The sequence below is a fragment of the Stegodyphus dumicola genome, chromosome 2, assembly GCF_044657685.1.
Source record: "Stegodyphus dumicola isolate Sdum_Otavi_A_Nest chromosome 2, ASM4465768v1".
Lineage (NCBI taxonomy): Eukaryota > Metazoa > Arthropoda > Arachnida > Araneae > Eresidae > Stegodyphus > Stegodyphus dumicola.
The window spans coordinates 228,391,907-228,419,132 of NC_140769.1; the positions used below are offsets into that span (position 1 = coordinate 228,391,907).

General features: G+C 31.6%; 1 protein-coding gene across 1 annotated transcript in view; it reads left to right on the forward strand.

Annotated features, from left to right (window-relative positions):
• Positions 1-27,226, forward strand: part of LOC118188200 (protein GPR107) — an 88,688-nt gene that overhangs the window by 2,245 nt on the left and 59,217 nt on the right. Inside the window, exons 2-4 of the mRNA XM_085811860.1 lie at positions 7,037-7,144; positions 21,298-21,348; positions 23,762-23,859. Of these exons, the coding sequence (XP_085667986.1) occupies positions 7,037-7,144; positions 21,298-21,348; positions 23,762-23,859 (257 nt within the window). The remainder of the gene's footprint in view (positions 1-7,036; positions 7,145-21,297; positions 21,349-23,761; positions 23,860-27,226) is intronic.

A 27,226-nucleotide genomic window follows, 5' to 3' on the forward strand; every position in this document is an offset into this window, starting at 1 on the left:
AGCGGTATTTTCTGGATCTAGAACCATACTACAGATTTCTCCATTCAATAATTGATTGATGATTGAGAAGCATTGTCATCACAATGAAAAACTTCTTTTATATCGTCTTCATTTATTACCGCTTGTCCACATTTCTTTACAAAATCCGTTAACTGGAAAATTTCACCTTTGTTTTGTGATATCCGAAATTAGCTGTTGTCATCATCAAATTTAGCTATCCTTGCATCATGAGCTTGGCGACTAATGACAAGATGTTCCATTAAATTTTATCCTGCTTCTATTGTGCATTGAGGCAATTAAGCCTGAATTGTTTTAGTTTAGTTACTTATTATGCTTATGTCTATTTCTTGCACATGCTTAAGGCTTATCAGATATATAAATTCCCACATATACTTAAGCTTTATTGAGGGCTGGCACTAGATATATTACCATCTGATGCAGTCTCTGTGGTTCCTAAATTCTGCGACTCAGCGTGGCCATACGAGTCTTGGCTCTGGTTCTGGGTTTATGCGAATAACAAATCAGTTATTCTTAATTCAAATAGCCCTAAATGTCATCTTTCGGTGTATGAGTATCATCGACAAAATCTGTTTTTAGCATATGGAAAGAAACTTTTGGTAAATGTTTTGTCGTCAACATTTTTTAGCGCAACTGAAATTTGTAATCATCGCCAAGCGTAATGTTTTGATAAATATGCGGTAATGAAAGGAAAGTATAATAAATAATGATTCGCCAGGTTGGCATCAGATCAACGATGTATCTATGTGGAATGAACGATGTATCTATGTGGAATGAATGAACGATGTATCTATGTGGAATGTTTGAGATGCGTGCCAAGCAAATACGCAGCAACGGAGCTAAATTTATACTAAATTGATTGTTTCTTCAGTAACAAGGTATTTTATTTAGTGTCAAAGTGAAATTAAGAATCGGGACCCTCCAGATGTTTTATTATGCTTGGAGGGGAGAAATCAAATGCGCATGCGTAAAGCCCTAGGAGAAAAAGTTTGTTGGTGGTTTTGAGGTTCGGATTTTAGATCATTCCGGATAATGGACATCCAGATTTTGGACTTTGTACTTTACTTTGATACTTTGGTTGGTTATTCTGGCATGCAGCAGGAGATGCACTACTCCTGCTCTTTCCAGATTCCTGAATATATCCCATTAGGGTCCTGACATATGTGAAAGTCCAAAAATGAAGCTTCTCCAGTTGAGATAGCCTTGTAAAAGTAATAGAGAAATGAAGCCCCAAGCTTCGGTGATCAGCAAGCCATGTCTGGGGCAGCTGCAGAAGGGCAGGGAGGTGGAGAAAGCTAGCCGGAACACATGAAGAGGTTTGTAGAATCCGAAACGTGGTGAGTTTGCAAACTACTGAGTGTGTAAGCTGAGCTCTCATTGGTCAGTTTAGGTAGACTGTAACAAGTAAGCAGGGAAAGGGCAAAGAAGTTTATCTTCATCAAGTATATCGTAATATAACATATTGGCGAAATTAGCCGGGTTGTAGCTAATTACTTTGTTGAAGAATTTTTCATTGTGCGCTTAATAAATTTTTGAATTTGTTCTAAGTTTAAATCTGAGTGCAGACTACGATTTCTAATGAAGTAGCGAGCTCCGGTGATTATTCTTAAGAACTTGAAGTTTTTTGCAGTCCTTGTCTTTTGCATTTGCGCAGGCAGGAGAAGCATACGTGAGAATCGTTCGAATGACTGTAGTGTAGAGTCTCTTTTTCAGATGTAGAGATAGCTAGACTAGAAGAGAAACACGCTATCTCTACAATCAAAATCGTAAAAACAACCTTGTATTTAGCGTAAGTATATTGTAACCCTCAATCGATTTTGAGGGCAGCTAATTCCCCTTTATTTTCTTCTTTCTGGGTATTTCTTTCTCCTGATGAGGAGGGACCTTTAGCTGCCCTCGAAATCGATTGAGTGTTACAATATACTTACGCTAAATACAAGGTTGTTTTTACGATTTTGATTGTAGAGATAGCTGTTAACATTTCACAATGGGAACAGTCTGAACATAATTTTGTAGGCCTTTCCACGTACTTATGTCATGTGATCGTTCCATGAGAAATTATTATTGAAGATAACTCTGAGATAGCTTGCTTTGTTGATCCTTGGGATTGGGGAGCCAAAACGGGTGACTTGAGTTTTAATTTGGTCGAGTCTCCAATACTTCCTGATGAGACGAATTTTAGATTTAGATGGCTGAATGCTGCTTTTCCAAAAACCACACCATTTTTCTATGGCTGGAATTTTCTCTTGCAGCCTGGCCAGAGCATGGTCCAATCAACGTGATTTGGAAACAATTGTCGTGTTATCAACGTAGCTGGCTAGGAGAGTGTTAACGTCGTCTGGAAAGCTTGGGAAATCATTAGCGTAAATTATGTAAAATAAAGGCCAAGGATGCTACCTTGCAGAATACCAGCTAGGATATTCTTTATAGTAGAAATCGTGTTTCCGTGTTTGACAGTGAAAGTGCGCTTTTCGAGAAAAGAGTTTATGAGCAAAACCAGTTCACGAGCAGGTTGAGTCTAAGTTTGTAGAGCAGATGTGGATGCCAGACATGGTCAAAAGCTTTTGCCATGCCTAGCATCAGGTTTGTAACACTCATTTTATCATGGATCACTGAGGTGAACGAGGCTGCCTCAAAGCACAGAGTTTTTTCCTGAATTCATGTTGATCATATGCTAAATATTGAAGTTATGTAGAATAATTTGACTTTTCACTTTATAACAGTCATCATAAAATGCACCTGTATATCAATGATATCCCAGTCTGAAATAATATGAAACAGCTCTTCATTGAAAATAATTATGCTGGCTGTGCATGTTTAAGTAAGGTTCTATATTAAACTTAATAACTTTTTATTCTTTATGAAAGATCATATCAGCTTAACAGGCATATTTACAAATTATAAAAATGAAGTTAGTCAGGATATCAAAACTATTTTGTAAGCTGTTCGGTGTTTACATATAAAAAAGTTTTCATGAAATGTGCTGAAAGGTTTTATCTATATTTTGCATAAAGGGATTATCTGCAAATTAATAAAAATTAATTTTAGTCAGGAAAATTAGAAACATTTTTCGGTTGCTGGCCATCTGGGTACAAAAGTAATGTCTTATCCCTCATATGTTAAATATTATTTAAGACAGTGGTGCCCAACCTTTGGCCTATCGCGAGCACATTTCCAAAACATCAATGTTTTTGTTAAATATATCCAATCTTATGTGATACATCTGAAATATTAATTTTGGCAAATGGGTTTGAGATGAAAAATAATATTGGTTGAACTTTACAGAAATCAGAGAAGTGGAGTTCAAAATTATTTTTCAGTGCATTTAGGTTTTCCGAGTACCGTATTTGACGGCATATAAGACGCACCCATATTTAGAAGGCCACACACAAGGGAAAAAAGTTTCAATAATCCGCGCGATAGCTGCGCGGTACCACAATAACTTAAAATGTGGTTTCTTTTAGTTCTCACGTTTCGTAAAAGTCAAATAAACAATCATTGAATACAATTAACAAACATATTTTTATTAAGGAAAATTAACAAACGGCAAGCTATTTTGAACATGATATGTAAATTTAAATAATGAATAAACAGCAAGCAATCAAACATAATACAAAGTAAAGCAGAAACAACAAAAAACACAGATTCAAGGAAAACGTTGCCTGTCATGAAATTAGACTTTAATCACTTTCAAAACCATAAAAATCCTTTTTACTATCATCATCGTCAAAAACGAGAATATCGTCATCACTACTGTTTCCGTTATCTCTAGTATTACCTTCTTCGAATAATGTGTCGTCTTCTGTTCCATCAAGAGCATTACTGATTCCGCACTTCTTAAAGGACTTAACAATTACTTCACCCTTTACATCCTCCCAAGGTCTTTTTACCCACTCGCACACTTGTGAAATAGAGGGCCGCTTCATTCTACCTGAGGGCGTGATGTGGCTCTCCTATCCACTTGTTCCATCGTTCTTGCACTTTTTCTTTAAATAGCTTATTCACCGAGACATCTAAAGGCTGCAATTGGCTAGTCAGTCCACTAGGAATGACAGCTATCTGGGTTTTTAATTCTCTCGCTTTATTCTTTATGGTTTCAGTTCTATGGGCGCTAAACTGATCCAAAACCAAAAGAGAGGATTTTCTTAACCCTTTGACGCGTGGTGGTCGTGCCCTGAAACCACCATTTTCCGATTTTTTTTCTCCTCTTTTTTCGAAAATTTTTTAGTAAAAATGAATTGATTACTGATCTTTTACATCTAAATAATACAAAGTGACTGTAGAATCATATATGTTTTAGGTATTAATACTTCAGATTGGATGCGTTTTAAAATTCGTTTTCGATGAGACAAAATAACTTCCTTTTATTAATATAAACAACTTTAAATTTCAAAAGTTAGTCATCGCACATCATGATTTCTATCATAAACAATAAAAAATTGCAGTAATTAAACTGCATATATAAAAAAAAAACCCTCTATATGTATGGCATTTGCTATGTGGTTTCAGGGCACGACCACTGCACCACTAGAGCATTGTGTCACAATGCTTACAATCCTCTAGAGGCTCGGTGGTCGCGCCTTGAAACCACTGGCGTTTGCTTCTCAATGGCATTCGCTTGCTTTTCAAATAGGAATGTTTATTTTTAGCCGGATATAGATAAAGGGCTTTGAAACCACAGAGTTATTTTATTACTAAACAATACATGCACTTGCCCAGTAAAAAGGTCTTTCTTTTCCAAATACTTTTCTCTGACATCAACACGCTCCCCAAGCTAGTATTGTAATTTTATAAATTATTTCCTGTGGTTTAAATTTAATGTAAATATACTTTGCTATAATTAAAAATAGAAATTCCGTAAAAGTTTTATTTAAATTAAAAACATTTTCTGAATATTTTGGGATGAAATACGAATAAAATAAGTATGAATGGGAAACGAACGATCCGTACAAAGCCAAAAAGACCAAGGCCCCCCCCCTTCATTAACATAAAAAAAACCACAAATTTCATGTGCCTGATGAAAGGAAACTAAATAACGCTGGACATATACCAGTGAAATTTAAATCCAGGCATTTTGTAGCACAAAGAAGAAACCTCATAGAACAAGATGTATGTGCGAAACGTGCAATATGGGTCTATGCATGTACCAAAGAGACAAAAAATGCTTTGAACAGTGTCACAAAAAAAAGAAAAAAAGAGTTCTTTGAAATTACAAAAAAAAAAAAAATTTTATCCTTATTTTATTGAGTTTTTTAATCCATTTATCCAAATGTCCTTATTATGTAAGTACTTATGTTTTCACTGCTGTAGAAAAATTACATGAATGTTTATTTTTTAATTTTTTCTGACAATTTACTTTGTAAAATAATGTAAAAAAATTATATATTATGCAATTCTTACATACATTTTTTTAAAATCTGTAAATTTCGTCATTTATTGTAAACTCGCGCGGAAAATTGTAAGTTTTTTTTTTAACTACATCAGCAAGTTTCAAAATCCTAGACGTGCGGTGGTTTCACAGTGAGACCACCACCCACAGAACAATGAGCAAGAGTAGGTTTTTTTAAATTCATATATTATTCGTGTCTAGGACCATAAAATTCAATTTCAATGGCATCAGAAGCCAGTGTTTAATCCCAAAGTTGTATTATGCCAAGTATGTACTACTCTTTGATGTTTTTTTAAACAAAATCAGGTGGTTGTGTACATCAAAAGATAACAGCCCTTCCCCAAAAAACTGATTTCTGTGAAAAGATAAGTATTTTATTATTGATGTTTCTTGCTTTTTTAATTTTATTGATTTTATATTACAAATTTATATTTATTTTATATTTTAATTTTATATTACAGAAATAGAAAATAGCTGTTGCCCTTTCTTGCGTTAGTTTGGCAAAAAAATAATCACCGATGAATTCACAACTTTTCAGTGGGGGCACTTTTCCCTCAGGGATTTCAAATAATCAGATAGTAGCCTGAAAAACCTGGGATGATTTTGCCCAAGATATTGTGTACTTGAAAATCCTCAGTTTTATTTCTTTACTTTGTTTCCATTTTAATCAAACATATGCGTTTAATCACAGGTACATAACTACAATAATTTAGAAGTATTTTAAATATTTTGTTTATAAGTTGTAGTTAGTAAATTCACCATTTAGACACATAAATGAGCATGTCTGGCTTGCACTAATACAAATATTACATGTTTGAAAGCTTTGCTCCTCTTTGATAACTTTAGTTAAATCTTACAAATGCAATTTTTCAGTACTTTTTTGTGTTTCTTAAACTCTGACTGCAGTTTGTTAATGTTGTCTATAATAGATGAAATTTCTGTTAATGTGATTTTATAAGTGTTATTAAATTAAAATTATAATTATTCAGGTTGTCAAACTGAATTATTTGAAAATTAAAAAATAAAGAAAATGCAATTTTCACATCTTATTCATGCAGCACCCTGTAACAGCTTTAAATAGTATTAAAATCTTGTAGTATAAATAATTTAAATAGATGAACATTAAGGTATTTGTGAATGGCAATATTTGAAACCAGACTCGAGTGCCACGTGCGACTCTCGCACGAAGAATATAATTTATTTTTAAATGTTAGAATATGTTTTCTCTTCTTGTTTGTATGTCGCCATTTTTTTTAGTGTTAAATAAAAGTTATTGCTGTATTCCATCATTGGAGTTGCTTCATTTCGCCAAAGAAGTCTTACAACCCAATCTCTACACATATTTGAAGAAAGGATTTGCAATGTTGTAACTTCTTTTGAAGGTTATCAGTCCAAATTAGCAAGTAATAAAACAAAGTCTTTGCAATTAAATTAAATGTTTTATGTAACTAAGCATGTAAATTTAAAATAATAATAATAATAATAACTATCATATGTCTTATTATTTTTCTGAAAGTCATATAAATGCTCAAAATGTTGATTAAATTTCATTTGTGTGTAAATTGTTTTAATATATTCAGTATTTTTTAAAAGACTTTTAATATGTATATTACTGTTTCAATCTCTTAGAATGATGTAAGGAGTTACTTTAGGATATCTACATTTGGTTTCTTGAAAGGTGGGAAGTTAGAAGTAAAGCTGAATCATTTGACATTCTACTCTAAATATGATGCTAAGGTAATTTTTATGTTTGTATAATTCATTAGATATCTGAAACTACATTATATTTTGTTAATAAGTAAAATGATAATATGAGAGCTCGCATAACATGAGAGTACTATTTCCATATTAAGTGTATATTCAAAGCTTACAGGAATAAATTGAAATTGTATTACAATAAAATGGTAGTACTGAGTAATTTTGAGACATTAATCTTTGTCATTTTAGAAATGAAACAGTAAATAAATCATTGAGTTTTTGTGTGAGGATATATAATGCACATATAATTAAAGGAATAAAATCTCAACAATGAAGCAGAAATGCCTACTAGTGAGCTAAGCAATACACAAATAAATGTATTGAAAAGGCTGAGGGAAGGGTGTAATCTGATAGAAGAATAAAACCTAAAATGCTGGGGGAAAGGAAATGGTAAGTAATTTCATTTAATTTAAATTGCTCCCAATGTTACAAACCAAAAGCAGGAGGGATCCTTAAAAGGGCTGTTTTTATGAGTTCTTCATCTATACAAGTGCTGTTCAGCATGCCCAAAAAATAGTTAAAATTTAATTATCAGATCTCCACCATATTTCTGCTAGGTAATGTGGATACATTTGTGGTGTGGAGTTCCACACATTGTAGACAATCTTCAGTTTCATGATCTCCTTCCATTATTAGATTGTTTGAATATTAGTACCGTCTGCATGATTTATAAAGTTCTTCTCGGTAGTTTGCAGTTGGATGATCATATCCTAATCAAGTATGACTGCAATAGTAATAGACTGAGTACTAACTACATCAGTACTGAGTTATCTATATACAGTGACACACCAGAGAACAAAAGATTCTCTTCATGAACATTTTGGTTCATGAGCAAATTACTGAACAAAAAATATCTCAGATGATGAATGAATTCTTGAGTTATGAACACTCCAGACGGCAGCATATTCAAAGGTATTTTGAAGTAATATTTGCTTAACTGTGATAACAAGGTCTGCAGCAAGTGGCTAAAACTGGTATCACATCTGCTACCCTTAATAATGCTTTGAAAGAAAACATTTCCCAGAATTTTTGTTTTTGGATACCTGATTAGTTGACTTTTATGAAAACCTTTTCTTTGGAGAAGTTGTACAAGGAACAAAGTTTCAAACCAAATGTTTTTACTTCAGTTTCAAAAAAAAAATTGTTTAGCTAAGCAGGACAGTGAAACATGTTTCGGCTAGGAATCCCCCTGTGGTCAGCACTTTGACACTTCAGACTTTTTTCATTTTCTGGGACGTTTGTGTCTCTAGGCAAAATCATGGGCTTCGATGTTACAGGACTGTAAAAGTGAGCTCGACAAGAATGAACTACAGTAACTTCAGAAGCACCAATAAAAGACAGTTGTAAAAGAAGTGTGTTCAGCAGAACAGGAAGAAAGAAAAATTATCCGAATTTTCTGATCCCTGAAATTTGTGCAGAATGGGATAAGACACAACGTTTTCAGGTAATGTTAGTATCTTGATAAATCACTTGCTGGCTACAGGGTAAGAAGTGCAATGACAATGTCATGTTTCATTTTAAAAGCATTTTAAATTGTATGCAATAACACATTATATTGTACAAGTTTTAAATAAAACTGAAGGTAATGTTGTGTAGTCTTCTTATGATCTGACTCAAGTGAATAAGACCCCCAAACTCCAGTATTTCATACTTAGTACTAGGTTAGTTTCATGCTCCAGTATTTCATTAGAGCAAAATGCATAAGTCTATCTAAGAAGAGAATGCCTTCTAGAGAACTTTCTAATGGACACTGGCTCATACTCATTTTCACATGAAAAATCCAGGAAAACTCCCATGCTGCCACTCATTAATTGGTATTTGAATCCAGATAACTACCAGTGTTTAGCAGTCTTATCTCTGCAGCCACTCGTGGGCATGTCATGCTAGGCTTGGTTTCAGATGACTTAAAGATGTGTTACAGTCCTTTGAGCTATTGTTTGATCAATTGTTTATAGTTTGCAAGAACATACACACAAATACACTTTTGAGTAAAAATTGGTCAGCGTCTACAAATATACACTTGAACAAATGTTCTTGAATTTCCTAATTCATTCTCATGGGGTAGCCAAACTATATATTCATGAAAAGAACACTGTCTGTGCATGTTCTAAAGCTAAGCTTTCTTCCTTAATGTATTCTTTTAGTAAGTTTAGATGTTTATGAAGATATCTCAACAACTTCTGATTGTTTTTCACATTTTTATTTGAAGTTTTGTGGATATTAAATCCTTCATTTCTTTTGATAAACTTGAAAATAGCTGCCAGCTGAATATACTGAAATTCTGTATCTCACTTGCCTGTCCAACTGCTCTTCATACTTGCTGCTTGTTTGTCCAACTAGTCCTACTTAAATTCTGTCTGTCCAACTGCTCTCCATCCTTGCTGCTCGCCTGTTCAACCAGTCCTGTAATATAAATTTAAACAAATTTAAATTCTTAACAAATACGTAAAAAAGTAAAAAAGCAAATTTAAATTCTAAAAAAAGGAAAAAAGCCAAAATAATTTAAAAGTGTGCAAACATGTAAAAGATTTAATTTTCTAACTAATCTACAATATCATTAAATTCAGAAGTATAAGCAAATTGAGTGCAAAATCTATCCATGAAAATAAATCTACTAATTTAATAAATTAAAATTAAATTAAACATTTTTTTTTTTTTAAAATGCATATGTGAATGATTGTAGAGTAGGCAGGAGACAGACTTATCAAGGGGAAGTTGCCACCAAACCTAACTCTCCAATCATTCAATTCGCGTTTCGTCATTCATGCAGGCAAGGGTAAAAGTCAAAACCAAAAGTAATTCCAATAAAGTGGTATCCTTAGAAATTTACATTTAAGTATTAACATTTAAGAATTAAAGTTAAAAAAGAAAATACTAATTAAGTCTTTTGAGAAACAAACAAGTAAAGTCAAGAATTAAACTTTTTCTTAAAAAATTAAATTTTTTAAAAATTAATTTTTTATAAAATAATAAAAAAATCTAGAAACCAATGTATTTTAGAAATCCTTGTCTACAGAAACTTCCCCTACACGAATATGCATATCAATAAAACGAAACTATAAAAGAACTATACATAATTCATATAAACCAATAAGAAATAAGAAACAAAAAGAACTAATTCACAATTTCTAAAATAAATATATATTTAAAAATATAATTTCATATTTAGAAAATACTTAGATACTACATAAAAAATTTAAAAAAATACTTAAAGCAAGTAAATAGTAAGTTTTAATTCTAACTTACCTACTATATGAGTGTTGGGGTCTGCAAAAGTGTTGTGAAAGAGAAGTAAGTGTGTTCTTCAAATTATATAGATGGCACTTATGTAGGTAAAGTTGAGTGTCAAGTTGCATCTTTGTTATAGTAAAAAAATTTTTGTAAATATTAATGTTAATTAAATTAAATTAAATTAAAAATCCTAAAGGTAGTAATATCAATTATTTAGGGAGTTAAGTAACTGAGCTAATCAAGAGATGTATGTTTGCTTGAAGGAAATTAAAGTGAAGTGGTATCTGAAAAAAATTTAAACTGTTTGTAATTTGAAATGTGGTTCTGTTGAAAAATTGTGAAAATTGTTAAAAAGAGTTGGCCCTTTATTAGTAAAAGGAAAGAATCCAGTATTGATTAAATATACATATTTACAAAATATTTACAATCAAAATTTACAATAATTTCTCTACTCTTTTATATCCTTCATTACCCTCCAGTTAAGGTTTAAGGTAATGTTATCATATCCAAAAGAGCCAAAAAATTATAAAGTAAAGTCAAGGCCTGCCTTTTTAATATATAAATTAATAAATTTTGGTGGTACTTGGTTAATTTTTTGCAATTTTCACAAAAAAATCTCTCACTTAAATTTTTTTAACAATTTTCACAATTTTTCAACAGAACCACATTTCAAATTACAAACAGTTTGAATTTTTTTCACATACCACTTCACTTTAATTTCCTTCAAGCAAACATACATCTCTTGATTAGCTCAGTTACTTAACTCCCTAAATAATTGATATTACTACCTTTAGGATTTTTAATTTAATTTAATTTAATTAACATTAATATTTACAAAAAATTTTTTACTATAACAAAGATGCAACTTGACACTCAACTTTACCTACATAAGTGCCATCTATATAATTTGAAGAACACACTTACTTCTCTTTCACAACACTTTTGCAGACCCCAACACTCATATAGTAGGTAAGTTAGAATTAAAACTTACTATTTACTTGCTTTAAGTATTTTTTTAAAATTTTTTATGTAGTATCTAAGTATTTTCTAAATATGAAATTATATTTTTAAATATATATTTATTTTAGAAATTGTGAATTAGTTCTTTTTGTTTCTTATTGGTTTATATGAATTATGTATAGTTCTTTTATAGTTTCGTTTTATTGATATGCATATTCGTGTAGGGGAAGTTTCTGTAGACAAGGATTTCTAAAATACATTGGTTTCTAGATTTTTTTATTATTTTATAAAAAATTAATTTTTAAAAAATTTAATTTTTTAAGAAAAAGTTTAATTCTTGACTTTACTTGTTTGTTTCTCAAAAGACTTAATTAGTATTTTCTTTCTTAACTTTAATTCTTAAATGTTAATACTTAAATGTAAATTTCTAAGGATACCACTTTATTGGAATTACTTTTGGTTTTGACTTTTACCCTTGCCTGCATGAATGACGAAACGCGAATTGAATGATTGGAGAGTTAGGTTTGGTGGCAACTTCCCCTTGATAAGTCTGTCTCCTGCCTACTCTACGATCATTCACATATGCATTTAAAAAAAAAAAATTGTTTAATTTAATTTTAATATATTAAATTAGTAGATTTATTTTCATGGATAGATTTTGCACTTGATTTGCTTATACTTCTGAATTTAAATGATATTGTAGATTAGTTCGAGAATTAAATCTTTTACATGTTTGCATATTTTTAAATTATTTTAAATTATTTTGGCTTTTTTCCTGTTTTAGAATTTAAATTTGCTTTTTTACTTTTTAACTTTTATACGTATTTGTTAAGAATTTAAATTTGTTTAAATTTAAATTTCATTCCTTGCAGCAATGCTGCAAAGAATATTTAATTAAATATGTATTTAAATTTAATTTTTTTAATTAAAATCAATTTATTCTTATGAAACAGTCCTGTAATATTTATATATATATATATTAATTACAGGACTGGTAGAGTGTGTGTATGTATATATATATATATATATATATATATATATATATATATATATAAAATTTATTTACTAAAAAAATATTGATTATATTATCTCCTAAGATTAATTTTAGTAGAATTATCTAAAATGAGTGATATACACACACACACACTATGACTTAATGCCACAGGTGCTAAATGATTCATAAAAATCTGCTCCACTAATATCCTAAGAGTCATCAAGACTTATAGTAACACCTTCATGTGCTTATAATAACATGTTCATACTGGTTATAACACCTTCGTGTGCTTTGCCTTAGTAATCAGTATTTAGATTACATCATTATCAGCATTAAAATTTACTTTTTGCTATTATTTGTTTTCGATTTGAATATTCAGGGTGTTATTCAGAAAGTGCAGGTTCAGGGAATGCCATATTTATACATAAAATAGACATTAAATTTGTATAAAATTTCAGTTTTCATTATTGTAATAACATTTTGAACTATGTTTTTTCTACATATTACCTTTGTTATTTATGAAAATGTAAGTACATATTTTTTATTAACATGTTTAAAGTTAAATTAAAAACTGCTTACAGTAAATATTCTTTCACATAAGATCTAGATTCATTTACAATAACAGAAATAATCATACTTTTCTTTTAACAACATTATGAGATAGTTTATGTTAATTAACCAATTTGTATGATTTTGATCTTTCGTACAGCTTCTCCTTTTCATTAGTTCTCACCAGGATATAAATGAGTTAAACAGGGATTCTCAACCAATTCTGCCTTCTCCATCTTTTCACCATTGGTATATTATCCTCCCTCCTTATTTCCAAAACCCAAAAAATACATATGCATATTTATTTGCCATCCAACTGTATAGTGGTTAACATCACTGACTGCCAAGCTGAAGGGCCTGGGTTTGAATCCTGGAGAAGGCATGGATATTTGTAAATGTATAGTGTTTGTGCAGCATGGCACACTTTAAATATACAGCAAGCCAAAAGCTCTCTCAAGAAGTTTCTGGTAGCAGAAGAGAAGTGGGAGACCTTCGGACTCATTCCCTGCCAGGGGGCCGCTCTTTATCAAAATTGGGGTGGAACTCAGCTTGCACTCCTTTGCCAGGAGGAATTTCATGGGCTTGGGCTGACTATAAGTCAGAAAGGGAGCATTAGCAAAAACAGGTTTATTTAGATGTAAATTGTTTTTAACATGTTTTATAAATTACAAAACATATAGAAAATGTTGATAAATATCAGAATTTGAATAAAATTAGTTTTAATATTCATAATCTAAAACTAAATACTTAATGGCTAAATAAAAGGTTGACAACATCCCTCCCTGAAGCTGTGAAGTACCTCGCAGGGAGAATTCATTCGTCTTGAGAACCCTTGAGTTAGAGTATTTTAGGCAAGTGTTTTGAATGTTTAAGATATAGAATTTTTAGCAGCGATACTTGCAGCTTTGCTTTCTACCACCTAGTTCCGCAGGTTAATATTCCATTATTAGATTTGCTAGCCAATGTTAGATCATGCCATTAAAGGTGAGTCACTTTACTTAGGCCAAATTTACGTAGTCTCCAGCTACAATACAGTCAAATACCGAAAATCCGCAGACCTGAAATCCACCAACTCTTGAAATACGCATTGCCTCTCAAAATATAAACATTCAGTTTATAGGTTCCGAAACTGCAACATTGAGTACGAAGTATCAAAGAAAAAGTACTTACCAAATAATGACATCATAATTACCGAATGAGTCATAATGGAAATACCAAATTATTGACATCATGATAAAAGTTTTTTTCTCTCTAATCTGTATCGAGGTAATAAAGCAGATGATTCACTCAACTCTTCTTTCAAGTTCACGATTCACATTGTTGTATTTTCTGAGCTTTGTTATTTCACAAGATTATTTAGTGCTGCTTTTTTTTTAATCCAGATATTTTGTGGATAAATTAAGAGTACATTAAATTTCAGCCCTCTTTAATACAATGACAGATAAGAAATGCACTCATGATTTTACTGCTTGCAACGTTGGAAAACGTAAAGATGTTGCATTGACGGTAATACAAAAAGTGCAAATTCTGCAAAAGATTGAGACAGGTTCCACTCCTTGGTTTATAACAGAATTCTATGGAATTGCGATACGTTTGTGTATGATATACGGAAAAATAAAGAAAAGCTGTTGAAATTTTGCAGGAACAGTGATTCTAACACCAGAATCTGAAACCGGAAATCTTTGCATGAAGCAAAATCGACAAACCTCGATGCTGTGTACATATAATACAATGAATAATATAATCAGTTTATATATGTAATAATAATTTAATGCATATAATAAATTATTGTAATAATGTATATAATCATTTAATTAAATGTATCTAATACGCCTTATTTACTATTTTGCACTTTGAGTCTGAATATTACGATTTATCTTTTCTGTCCTGAAATCCGCAAAATCCTAAAATCCGCACAACCGCTGGTCCAAAGCCTTTCGGATTTCTGGACTTCTACTGTACTTCTAATTTTTAAATTCAACTTTATATTATTTTTATGAAATACCTGCAAGCGGCAGAGGTTTGATTGCATGCACAAATGATGTTTACTGTTTTAAGTTTAATGAAAAGGTTTGTTTAAAACTTTCAAAGAACTTTGTCATATTTACATTGATGGAACAATAACTTGCTTGTCAGTCTAATAGAGTCTGAACGATTTTGAGTAAATATTACACAACTGGATCCCAATACTGCTTGTTATCTAGTACGCTGATTTTGCTCGGTTAGATTCTTCTCAGGTTTTGGTCAGCAGTGTGTGCTTGGTTATAGCAACACTACTAAGGAATGTGTGCTACTAATTTTAAAGCAGTGCGAGAAAAAGTAGTACAGTAAACAAACCAGATTATTTAATTTGTTGTTAAAGTGTTTCTCAGATGAGTAAAGTGAAAAAAAAATAGTCGTAAGATGCATAAAAATTTTAATAAATAGGTATTTAATGTACAGTATTATTATAAAATAATATAAAGTTTTCCCAAAAAAAAACTTATAAACTGAGAGATTTGTAGTGCCATAATAGAGCTTGTTATACTATTAAGACATTACATTGTTATACATGTCACCAAACATTGTGATTTAGCACTAGTAATGAATAAACATGAAGTCATAACACAATAATAAGAACTTCATTTTAGTTTAATGCCCACATAGTACAAAAACATCCTTGGGATATCCCGAGGATGTTGCTCGCGGGATATGTGCACATCCTGAGGACATCACGGAATATCCTGCAAACCTCCTAAACACCTCCTCCCGAGTGGTTAATGTCACATCCCAGTACATCCTCAGGACATCCTAACAAAATCCCATCGACAGCGTATGGGATGTTTTTAGGATCTGAACTCCTACTTACTACATCCTCAGGACATCCCGGGATATCCCACTAACCTCCTAAACACATCCCATCATATCCTAGGAACATCCTATCTATGTCCTATCGACAGCGTATGGGATGTTATTAGGATTTAAAGTCCTACTTACTACATCCTCAGGACATCCCATAATATCCCAGTTTCCTCCTAAACTCATCCTCCCAAGTGCTTAATGTCACATCCCAATATATCCTTAGGACATCCTATCTAGGTCCCACCGACAGCGTATGGGATGTTATCAGGATTTGAAATACTAGTAACAATATCCCATTAACCTTTTAAGTACATACTCTCAACAACTTAATGTTACATCCCAGTATATCCCCAGAAATCTTCTTAATATTCCAGTGAAAGTGTGTGAAGGTGTTGTAATAACCTGAAACTTGCTTATTTTCCACAGATAGTCTCAGGTCCTCCATCTGTGGTTACTGTGGAAAAATAAGAAATGTTAAGAATATACAATTTATTTTTCTAATTTGAATTTCAATTTATTTAATAATTTGTAAATATATCTAAAACTAAGCAAGAGACTTGAAATGAATTATTAATACAAAATATTATAAGAGAAAATTTTGCTTTAAAATATTAAAAATCTTTCGATCATTTTTAACCATTCAATAGCCCAAAACTGAATTCTTCGATATATAAATTATTCTACAAATTCAATTCTGACTTCAGTTAATTTGTATTCAAAATTCAATAATAAAATTAAGCATTTAATACCCTTTAAGTAGTGGACAAGATGTGTGTAAATTTTGAAATTCTGAACTTAAGTCGGTTATGTTGATTGAATCATGATTCATGGCTACAATATGATTAAACAGTTCATGAGTTTGTCTTGCTATTTGCTGTAATGGAGCGGCTGTAATGGCTTTCAAATTTAAATGCACTGTAATTATCTAACAGCCCAAACATTTTTACATCTTCGCAAATATGCAGTGTGCCGTGAACATTATGAGAAATATACTATTTTTCATAATAAAACCCAAAATTTACTACAAAGAGTTTTAATAGAGACTGCGTATTCATCAATTGCCGTCTGATTCTGTATTTTGCACAAGAGTCTAATCGAAATATGAAGTAGTAAAAAATTATTATATAGCTTTTTGTTAAATTTAAAAAAAATAAGTGGGCTAGTGTACAGTAAAAATTGACGGTATTTTGTAGCTTTCCAGTGATTCAATTCTTTTAGTGTTTGTTCCTTGGTTTTCTTGCAAATTCAATTGATACATAAGGCTTTAAAAACTGGTCATTTTTTTAAAAAATTAGTTCAACATTTTTATGTGGTAATCGTGCTTGTAAGGTGCCTCGGCCTATCCTAATAGTAATCATTTTTTGTACTACTTCTAAGCACACAAGGAGCATAAAGTCTAACGGAATATTTCTTAGTTCTATATTTGGAATATTCCTTAAAATGGGATAATTGTTTTGGTAATCGTCATCAGTCAGTTCTTCTTGAAACATAAAAGTTCATATTCCGAATCACAGTTTGAAAAGAATATTTGCTGGCGCGAAAATTCGACACAGGCTTTTTTCATAATTAAATGGTACTTCATCTTCTGAGGACTCCGATAATATACATTGATTTATTCTGCTATAAATCCGTCTTTTAGATATCTGAGATAATTTTTTTTTAGTTCTGATCATTTTTGTAGAATAAAGGAAAAATTTTGAAACTTACTTTTCACACTCTCTCAATGTAATGCTTGCAAGCGTCAGCAAGTCAGTTCGTAACTGAAACAGAATTTGGAACGACGGCTATTAACGTTTAGCAGAATAGCTGAATTCTGGAAATCAGAAAGTAAGCACGTGTAGTTTTCATTTTGTGGGGTTCTTCAAGGATATGACGATTACGGAGCAATTAAAACCGTTGGGGGTATTCTGCGTCCTTTGTTGTGAAGGGATGTTTCCCTCATGGTTCCTACCTCCCTGGTTTCCCTTGTAGGGGTATACAAAGAAGTGAAGGTCTGACACATAAATCTGCCACGTTAACAAAAGGGAAATCTTCTCGGGGCATCGGCTACAGAAAAAGTGCTTAGAGGTGTTACATTCTGATCGGAGCTCGGTTTCTCAAAAGCAAAGAAAATTTGAGAAGCAGTTTAACGAATAATGATAATGATTGAAACAAAGATTTAAGATTTTCGACTTCAATTGTTATTTATAGTATAAAATAAAGTAATAAAACTGCTGAGTTTAAAGACCACCTTTAATTTAAAAATTAAATCATTTTAATTTAAAGTTTGAACATCTATTTAATCCATTATCTGATTTTGAGTTTTCATAACAACATTTAACTTTGTGTTATATACCTTGAACAAACGTGTTTACTGCATTTTCTGGATGTTACAAATAAATTAATAAAGCAGTAATTATTGTTAAATTATGAGGAGTCATGTAGCATTCCCGGCATAACATATAAGACTGCAAAGCGTTGGATATATTTTTTCCGCGCTTTGTTTAGCAAAGATCGAATTTTTGTATGGTTAAAGAGGTAGCAAAGTGAGGCTTGAGGAGAGTAAGAACTTAATGTTAGTTCTTCCCATTCTTAAACCTCATTTTCCTATTACAGAGAGGTAAAAAATAAGTTACTTTTTACCTCAGTCACTTTGAAAGACTGATTGTCATTATTAAAGAACTTACCAGAAAATGAACGAAGAAACTGCAATGAATTTTTTAGCCCAATAAAATTATTCTTCTGTTTATAAATTCAAATTAAAGCAAGTTAAACCTCGTACAGACTAGTTTTTAACTGTGTCTGTAAACTAAAACTTCGTTTGTTAAAAAAATTATTGTTACTTATTACTGCACAGCACTAAACATCATTCATTACTAATATAATAGTGTAACAGATCAAAAAGTATTTTTTTTCTTTTGCGGTTTCAAAGTATAGTTATTTCTATGCTAAGAACTATCGATGAATTTAATAGAATACTTTTATAACTTGATATTTCTGATTAGTGCCCCAGAGACGAGTAAGTGATTAGTGACTGATTGCCATACAGAAGGGCTCAAGTTCGAATGCCAGATAAGGTATAGATGTACATTCTACATCATGCCCATCTGTTTCGTGAAAGGTTTTCTGAGCTAACCTATAACGTAAATAGTATTTGTGTTCAAAGATATTAGAAAAGTATCTAAAATAATGTTTACAAAATATATTATGCAGCAATTAGAATTTAATTGTAAACACAATTTCAGTATGAAACTCAAAACGGCTGAAAACACGTGCCTATAATTTGTAAGAAAGTACTCTGATCACTAGGCACTGTGAAACAACAACAAAAATTTGAAAATATTATTACTTAATACTTACAGCCAACATATGCAAGACAAAAATAAGTGTGTAAGCATAACAATTAAATTTTCATATGCAGAATAGGTAATCCATAGAGTGAGATTTCGATTCTTATAACATGACTTGCGTGTGGTACAAGGTTACTTTACTTTAATATTTTCAGATATGAGCTTCCATAAAAAGTAAGTACTGAAGATATCTGAGAAACAACATCCTCAGGAGATCTTCATATATCCCGGGACATTACGACTTGAACAGGATATCCTTAAGATGTTGATTTACGAAGTCCTCAGGATATCTGAAAATCAACATCCTGAGGAGATCTTCATATATCTCGGGACATTGAGACTTGAATAGGATATCCTCAGGATGTTGACTTAAGAAGTCCTCAGGATATCTGAGAATCAACTCAGGATATCCTAACTGCTTCCCGGGACATTGCGCGACTTAAATGGGATATCCTGAGGATATCTTGTGTTATGGGGGTGTAAACTCAATTCGTGGTAATCCACTTTAATTTTTGTAAAGGAGGTAAAAGAGTTCTGTTTTTCCTCACATTTTGAAAAAAAATGATTAATACTGAGTACATCATGCAGTGATATATTTTCAAAGTTATAGGATCCAGACATTAACAAAATGCCATGAAACGCTACTTTCAAAATAAAAAAATAATTGCATTGCAATGGGAAAAATTACGATAAGTGAGTTAAGTTTTTATATTCTATATCCGTAATGTGTATCTGTTTATGATCTATTTAACTAAAGAACTATTTCATGGTTTAAACTTCTGCTGGAATGATTGGTGACATCTCTTCCAAATTTCATGTTCAATGGGGTTTCATAATCATATCAGATGTTTTACTTTCAGTTTCTGATCTGTGAGATAAGTCAGCTTTTATAGCTGAATTTTTTTTCTTTTTAATTTTATATAACTTTAAATGTGGTCTTTTGATATTGAAGTTGTAACATATAAGATAAGGTGATAATTTTTATTATTTTAGAGCAGACATTTTTCCCACTCATTTGACTTTACAAATATGAATTCCATTTTTTATATGCTCAGCTATCCAGCATTGAGCATTTCCCAAGCTTTCCAGGTAGTCAAGCTTTTATTGTACTTTCAATTTTTTTTCCCTTACTCTAAGCTCTTGCATGTATGATTTAATATTGTGTTTTCAAAAAATTCTTATTCCAGAATACAGCAAGAAAACACTTTGTTTAATCACGATAAACAAATATCTGGTCTTTTAATCACATGTTAGAATAGGTGGTACTTTTCCGTTTCACCGGTGCAAATCTCGCCAAGCAGACTTTGTTGGCGATAATATACAGTATACACATAAAAAATTTTAACGAATGTTAGTTCTAAAAAATTTTTATTTTGAAGGCATAAACATTTTAATGTGGTTTAAAATTTTGTCAAAAGCCATTAAATAAAGACAATAAATTTGTAAAAAGACATTAATTTAAGAATTTACTTTGCTATCATGGTTCAACATCTTGATTTGTCGGTTCATATCAAATGATCTCGTCTCACATAAACTATGCTACAAAAATATAATTCTCTCAGTAATTATCTACATTAATTTCAAGTTAAATCTTAATTATGAATACAAGTTTAAATGCAAGAATTATTTCAATTTGTACGAATAGCTTACTCAGAAATTACGTAAAACCGCAGTGCTTTACTTCGCTAGTGCATTCTCATTAGAATTGATGAATCCCTTGATTTTACCTTTTCTATATTTTCGCCTGTGAGTGGTGTGATTGCATCCTAATTGACTTAATTACCGCAAATGGTCTTAGGGCATAAAATTTAGTTATCTTTGTAAATATTCTATGTAATTGTATGCCAGTATTGAAAGAAACAATGAATCTGGTAAGAAATGACTGCGACTTGTTTTGAAAATGAGGCGTAAAAGGTTACCAGCGAAGATATTTCGTTTGGCATCAGTTGTACCATTATTGGCGACTTTATCGTTTGCGCCGGCAAAACGGAAAAGTACAGAACAGGCTATAAATTTTAAGAAAAGATGTGGAAAAGGAATTGTTTTGATGTTTACTATATTTAATAACATTTGCTGTACACAAGCAACAACTGATGATTAAAAAATTATTAATAGATAAACATTAAAATAAGTTTTCAAAATTGTAATTTTCTGTCCCAGTATACTATTAAACTGTATATGTGTCAAGTGCATTTTGCATCTGATTTTATTTTAATGTACTTTTTCAGTTAGGTTTGACGCTTACCAAGACAATTAGTGACAGTATTTCTCCTTATATGGTAAGTAGGTGCTCATTTCTATATTTTATGAATATTATAATAGATAATTTCTTATTATCCACATTCCCATGAAAAATCAGCAACTTTGTGACATGACAAAAAATATTTGTTTTTCTTTATGGCTTTTAGTTACTATACTCTTCATAAATAATAAAAAAAAAAAGAAGTTTTATGAAGGAAAAAATATGTAACCAATATTTACATTTTTACATCCAGTGGATATTATTTGGTTAAATATAAAACATATAAATCCATATGTACTCAAACACTTGTTGTATGTGCATATGTGGATTGGTTATGGTTTTGCAGTAAAGAAATACCTAGTTAATTAAGAGAGGGGCTTTAGTTTCTCCACTTCTATAGCATGTTTCCAAAAATTCTGTTTTAATGTTTTGCCTTGATAATAATTGCACATTTTGTCTACTTTTTCATTATAACTGTCATGTGTTGATTGTTATTGATATAAACATCATATTATAAAATGTGTAGCGACAAATCAGAATGTTTGACATCACTGATTTGTGCTTGCTGTTTCTTGCAGCACATAAAATCTGGCTTCATGCTGGTCCATCATCTGTGGTACCCTTGGCTTACTTGCTATTTTTTGCGTTACCTAAACTTTTCTTAGCCTTTGCTGTTGTCTTACATCATTCTCACGTTTCCTGTTGTCTTGCTCACTTGTACAATGCATCAGTCATCGAGAATTTTGATCATTACAGATTTAAAAAATTTCTTGATTTTAGAACATTAATTTAAATATTGTAAAGTGGCTTGTAGAAATTATAAAACTTCAAATGTGAAATGGCTGTTTGTGAAATAAGGAAGTATTTTGATTACTTTAATGGGATAAAAATTTCCAAACGAAATCTTGGTGTTTTATTATGTTTATTAAAAATATTTATTTTGTTTTATTAAAAATTTCGTTTGATACAAGTTTTTCTGTGTGTTATATTAATACTTTCTCTTTAGTTTTATAGAGAGATAGAATTTCTAAAGAATTTATAAATGAAAAAGAATATGCTGTTCCTTAGTTGTCCCAAACAGAGAAATCAAGCTGCATAATTCTTCATTAACTCAATCTTTATCACAATATTGTGCAATTGGCGAGAGGCACGCAACATCATTCACATCGGTACTTTCATCAAGAGCAATGCTGAATGCAACAGTTTCTTGTAATCCAGAATACAGTTTTGTTACCTTTTCTGTCATGTGAATTACTAGTCTTTCAGTAGTTTTGGCAGCTGCCAGTATTTCTTAAATTTGGGATAATATTGTTTGTAGATTTGGTAAATCGTTGAACGATATTTCAACACTTTTTTAAAATATGTGTTTTATATTTTCTTCATGTGGGAAAGATTTGCCTTTGGCAGCTACACAGTGAACAATTACAAAGCTAAATTCGGTCACTTTAGGTTTGGTTTGTTTGACAAAAAAAAAAAAAAAGTGTAACTTGTTTCTCATATCCAGTAACAGCTCTTTTTATAACTTCACATTTCTCATCGGAATTCTGAAATGTAGACTGAAAGTTTAGTTTGAAAATGTCTTTGTACACTTGATATGCAATATGTGAAGCTTTCACGACATAACATACATACATCATGATCCTTTTGTTTTATAAATCCGTGTTCATTCGTCCAAGAGTCTTGAAAACGACAAACGTCAAGCTTTCCTTTTTAAATGGCCTTTTGATTAAATATGTAGGTATGAATTGTCACAGTAATTAAGTAAGTTTTCACGATAAATTTAATAAAGTATTGTAAAGCTAAAAATAACCTATAGTGCACAATGTGCATCAAGCTAAGTTCTACTTTTGACTGAAATCATGCTCAATAATTGTGAATTGACACCTTGAATTGAACGAAAGAAGAAAAATGTGTGAGCCATAAGGTGAGGTGACGAGAGACTGTGCAATTTATCTTTATCTGATACCTTTGTAGAGTGTGCTAAATGTACCACGTGCCATAGATTGCCGACACCTGCTCAAGAACAAAGTCAAATACATCCTCAGCAGTGACTGTTTGGTGGATTGTACAAAGAGAGTAGTGAATGTTTTATTGTTAGAGTTGCATACTGAAGTGCAGTGGAATTTCGCAGGAACAAATGGCATAAATTTGGCAGAATCTGCCAGCTTTCCTGGTTCAGTGGTAGCCAACTTTCACAGTCAGCAAGATAATACTTAATTACCAAAAATAATAATTACCTTCAACTGAATTTGAGGGTTGGCTGTTTCTAAAGTAATTTAATTAAAAATTTTGCAAACGGTTTTACTTAATCACTGTTATGAAATCAGAAGAAAAAAATAATATCTGCTATTTCCATTATAGATTTCCTGTTTCAGGACTTCTGTCTTTTGATGAATGAATTGTTATGCCTTAAAACAAATTACGTAACTAGTGTGAATTTAATTTTTCAGGAAAGTCAGCAGAATAAATGTTTTCTAGCAGATGATGCTTTAACAACAGATGGAAATATCCAGATAGTATCTTTCCTCATGGATCTCAAACACAATGAGTAAGTGTTATAAATATGAGGTATTCCAGAAAATCCATTTGATAATAAAAAAAATGTGAGGGAGTTAGCTGAGCAAAAGTTGTTTTATTTTTAAAGTACATATTTTGTTTTATTATTACACATAAACACTCATAGCATTGGAGCATTTTTACTGTGAAAAGAATTTTTTTATATCCTCACCATGAACTTTTTCTACTAGTTCTTTACAAAATGCAGTTACTGGGCTGGAACTTTTTGATACAGTAAATTTGCCAAAAAGTCACCTCTGGCCTCATGTTTGTGATTATGATATTTTATTAAATTAAAGGATTTTGGGGAGAAAAGGGCTTTGCTTATATTGAATAACTTCATTTTTAGTGGACTGAATGTAGAATCATAACCCAATTTATGTACTTTCAAAATAAAAAGCTTTTGCTTAAATAGCATGTTTTGTTCTTTTTTTGTTACTAAATAGATAGCTACATGATGTGTACAAGTGCATTCATTGTTGTTTGTTTTTATACACTGAAATGCTACTGAATTAGGGATATCAAGTCAATGACAAGTTGGGCCTCTTGTGGCCTTGATTATAGCTGCCATGCGACAAGGAATAGATTTAATAAGTTTCTGGAAGCATTCTATGGGAATGGCTTGCCAAACATTGCATAGAGCTGTCCATAATTCAGAAAGGGTTGTTAGTGTTGTGTGATGTGGTTTCATACCTTTCTGCAAAATGTGCGCAGTAGGATTTAAGTCAGGGCTTCTAGGTAGCCAGTTCATGACAGAGAAGTCAGAGAAATGCTCATTCAACCAGGTAGTTGCCAATTGGGACCTGTGAGATACAGTTTTCTTGCTGGGATACTCCATTTCTATGTGAATGACAGGACAAAATAAATGGATGGAGATGATCACCCAGCAACGCTAGATACCGAGATCCCACACACTGCCAAGAGAAAATACCCCAGACCATGATTGAGGTGTCAGGGCCTTGTACAATTCTAACCTAACATGCAAGATCCAAGGCTTCATGATCTTGATGCCATATTCTCAGCTTCCTGTTGGTGTTAAGTAGTCAGAACTAAGACTCAGCACTTCATGCTACTTGTTTCAAGTCTTCTAGAGTACATCTGTTGTGTGGATTTTGCATGCCCAGACAAGACGTGCAGCTTGATGGCATGCATTGAGCAGTGGTACTATCGTGGGTCTATGGTGCCCGAAGCTTATATGGTGAAGCGAGCATTGCACGATCTGTTTACTGATTGGACAACTAGTGCCGTGATTCAACTGGTTGGTAATTTGACCTAATGATTGGTTTGTTTGGCTACGTATGATATGGCTGAACTCTCTCGCATCACGCTCGTTTAAGGCTAATTATCCTGTGCAATTTGCTAGTTTTTTCCCACCATATTATGTTGTTTCTTGATATACTCTTGGCACTGTTGACCGAGAAAATTCTAGCCCTCTGATGATTTCGGAAATTGAACGGCCCATGTGTCAAGTGCCTACTATATGTGATTAAAGGTATCTAAATCAGAAGTTTTATCCATGCTGGCAATTAAAATGACTTATTAACAATAACCATAGTACTAGCTGTATATATGCAGTTAGCACAACATAAGTGCTGCAGAGCGATAAACAATTTGCATAGCCATGTCTATGCCTAATTCAGTGGCATTTCAGTGTATTATTTACTTCTTTACTCAAGTTAGTATCATTTTAAATGTGCTATAAAGTTTAAATCAAATCTGAATACGTGTGAGCTAGCTATTTTAAAAAATGTAGATAGCCTTCAAGACTGCAAGCAGTATGTATTAGAGAAGGGAGGCACCCAAAGAACCTAAAGGTATTCAACACTAATTACTGAGTAATTGACAACAATTCCTTCATTATTATTGTTGTTGTCATAAATTTTCATCTGAAATTTAAAAAAGGGGGATACCGAATGCCGCAAAATCTATTTTATATTTTTACGAAATTTTTTTATGTGAGCTGGTGAATTAGTCTGATTAAAACTTTATGCAAAGCTTGAAATGGAGCAGGGGGGATGTTTCATTAGTGTTTGGGGAAATTCAGATGCATCGTTAAATCATTTAAGTGATAATTTTATGTACTGCTTCTAAATACATTCTGTCAAGGTAAGTTCTTGGATTTATAAAACTGCAACCAAAAAAAATTCTTAGCTGTGTTAAATTTAATAGTACACTACCTAAAGATCTTCAGATATTCAACAACTAGAGAGGAATAATCTAATAACACCTGATTCAAAGCTTTATTGTTTAGCACCATATCTGGACAGTATAGGTATTTTGCCTGTCAGAGGTGGAACAAGTAGAATTAATAGATGATGAAAAACATCCTAGTATACTGCCAAAGTTCACAGAACTAGTGATATTTAGTGAACACATAAAACGGGGTTCGTACGGTCCTTAAGAGTCCTTAAAAGTCCTTAGATTTTTTGGAATCGATTTTTGGTCCTTAAAAGTCCTTAATTTTGGCCAAAATCGGTAGAAGGTCCTTAATTTTAATCATCTGAAATTTCTGTCTGTTTTTATGACTGCCATTTTGAGTGTGAATTAGCATTTTGGAGGAATATTTTTGGCGATTCACTGACATATATGGTTATCTTTTGAATGGGTTCATGGTTTATAATTTGTTTCTATTTCTAATAGAAATGATGGGATACTCGAATTTCTAAGCAAGAAGTGAAACATAAGCATTTTAAAATTCATTTTTTCTAATAAAGAGGTCTTAAACAACTTCTCGCTTTGGGGATGTGAATTCTTTTATTAAACAGTTCTAAATTTGGCAACTTATCAATATTTTGGCGATTTTAAGATTAGTTTCTATAGAAAATTTTTCATTCCGAGATCTGAGAATTTTTCGACGATTTTTTTTAAAACATCGTAACATTGATAAATTTCATTAATGGTAATATATTGAAATTATATTTAAAAAATAAGATTAAAATAAAAGATTATTACTTTTTGCTGTCATATTATAAAGTTTCATTTTGGCAACTTATTATACAATATTTTTATTCTGAAAAATAAATAAGGTAGAATGCTATAAAGTGCAATTTATGAAACAGCTCTTAGCAAAAGCAAAATTAGCTATGTAATTAATTAAAAATGTCTTTTTAATTTTTTCATAGCAAGAGTTTTTCCCATGTGATTGTCTCAGAATATTCAAAGTTCTCAGAATATGCATCAGTTTTCTCTATAAAATTAATTTTACACTTTTTCCCTCCTTTTTTTTTCCGAAATATTTCTGCCTTTTTGCTCTTGCAGAATCGGTAGGGATAATTTTTCTTTGGGATTTTAGGCATTGTAGCTTGAAAAGTTTAGAAGGATTTGAAGGCAAGATTTATAGACCCACGATTCTAGAAGAT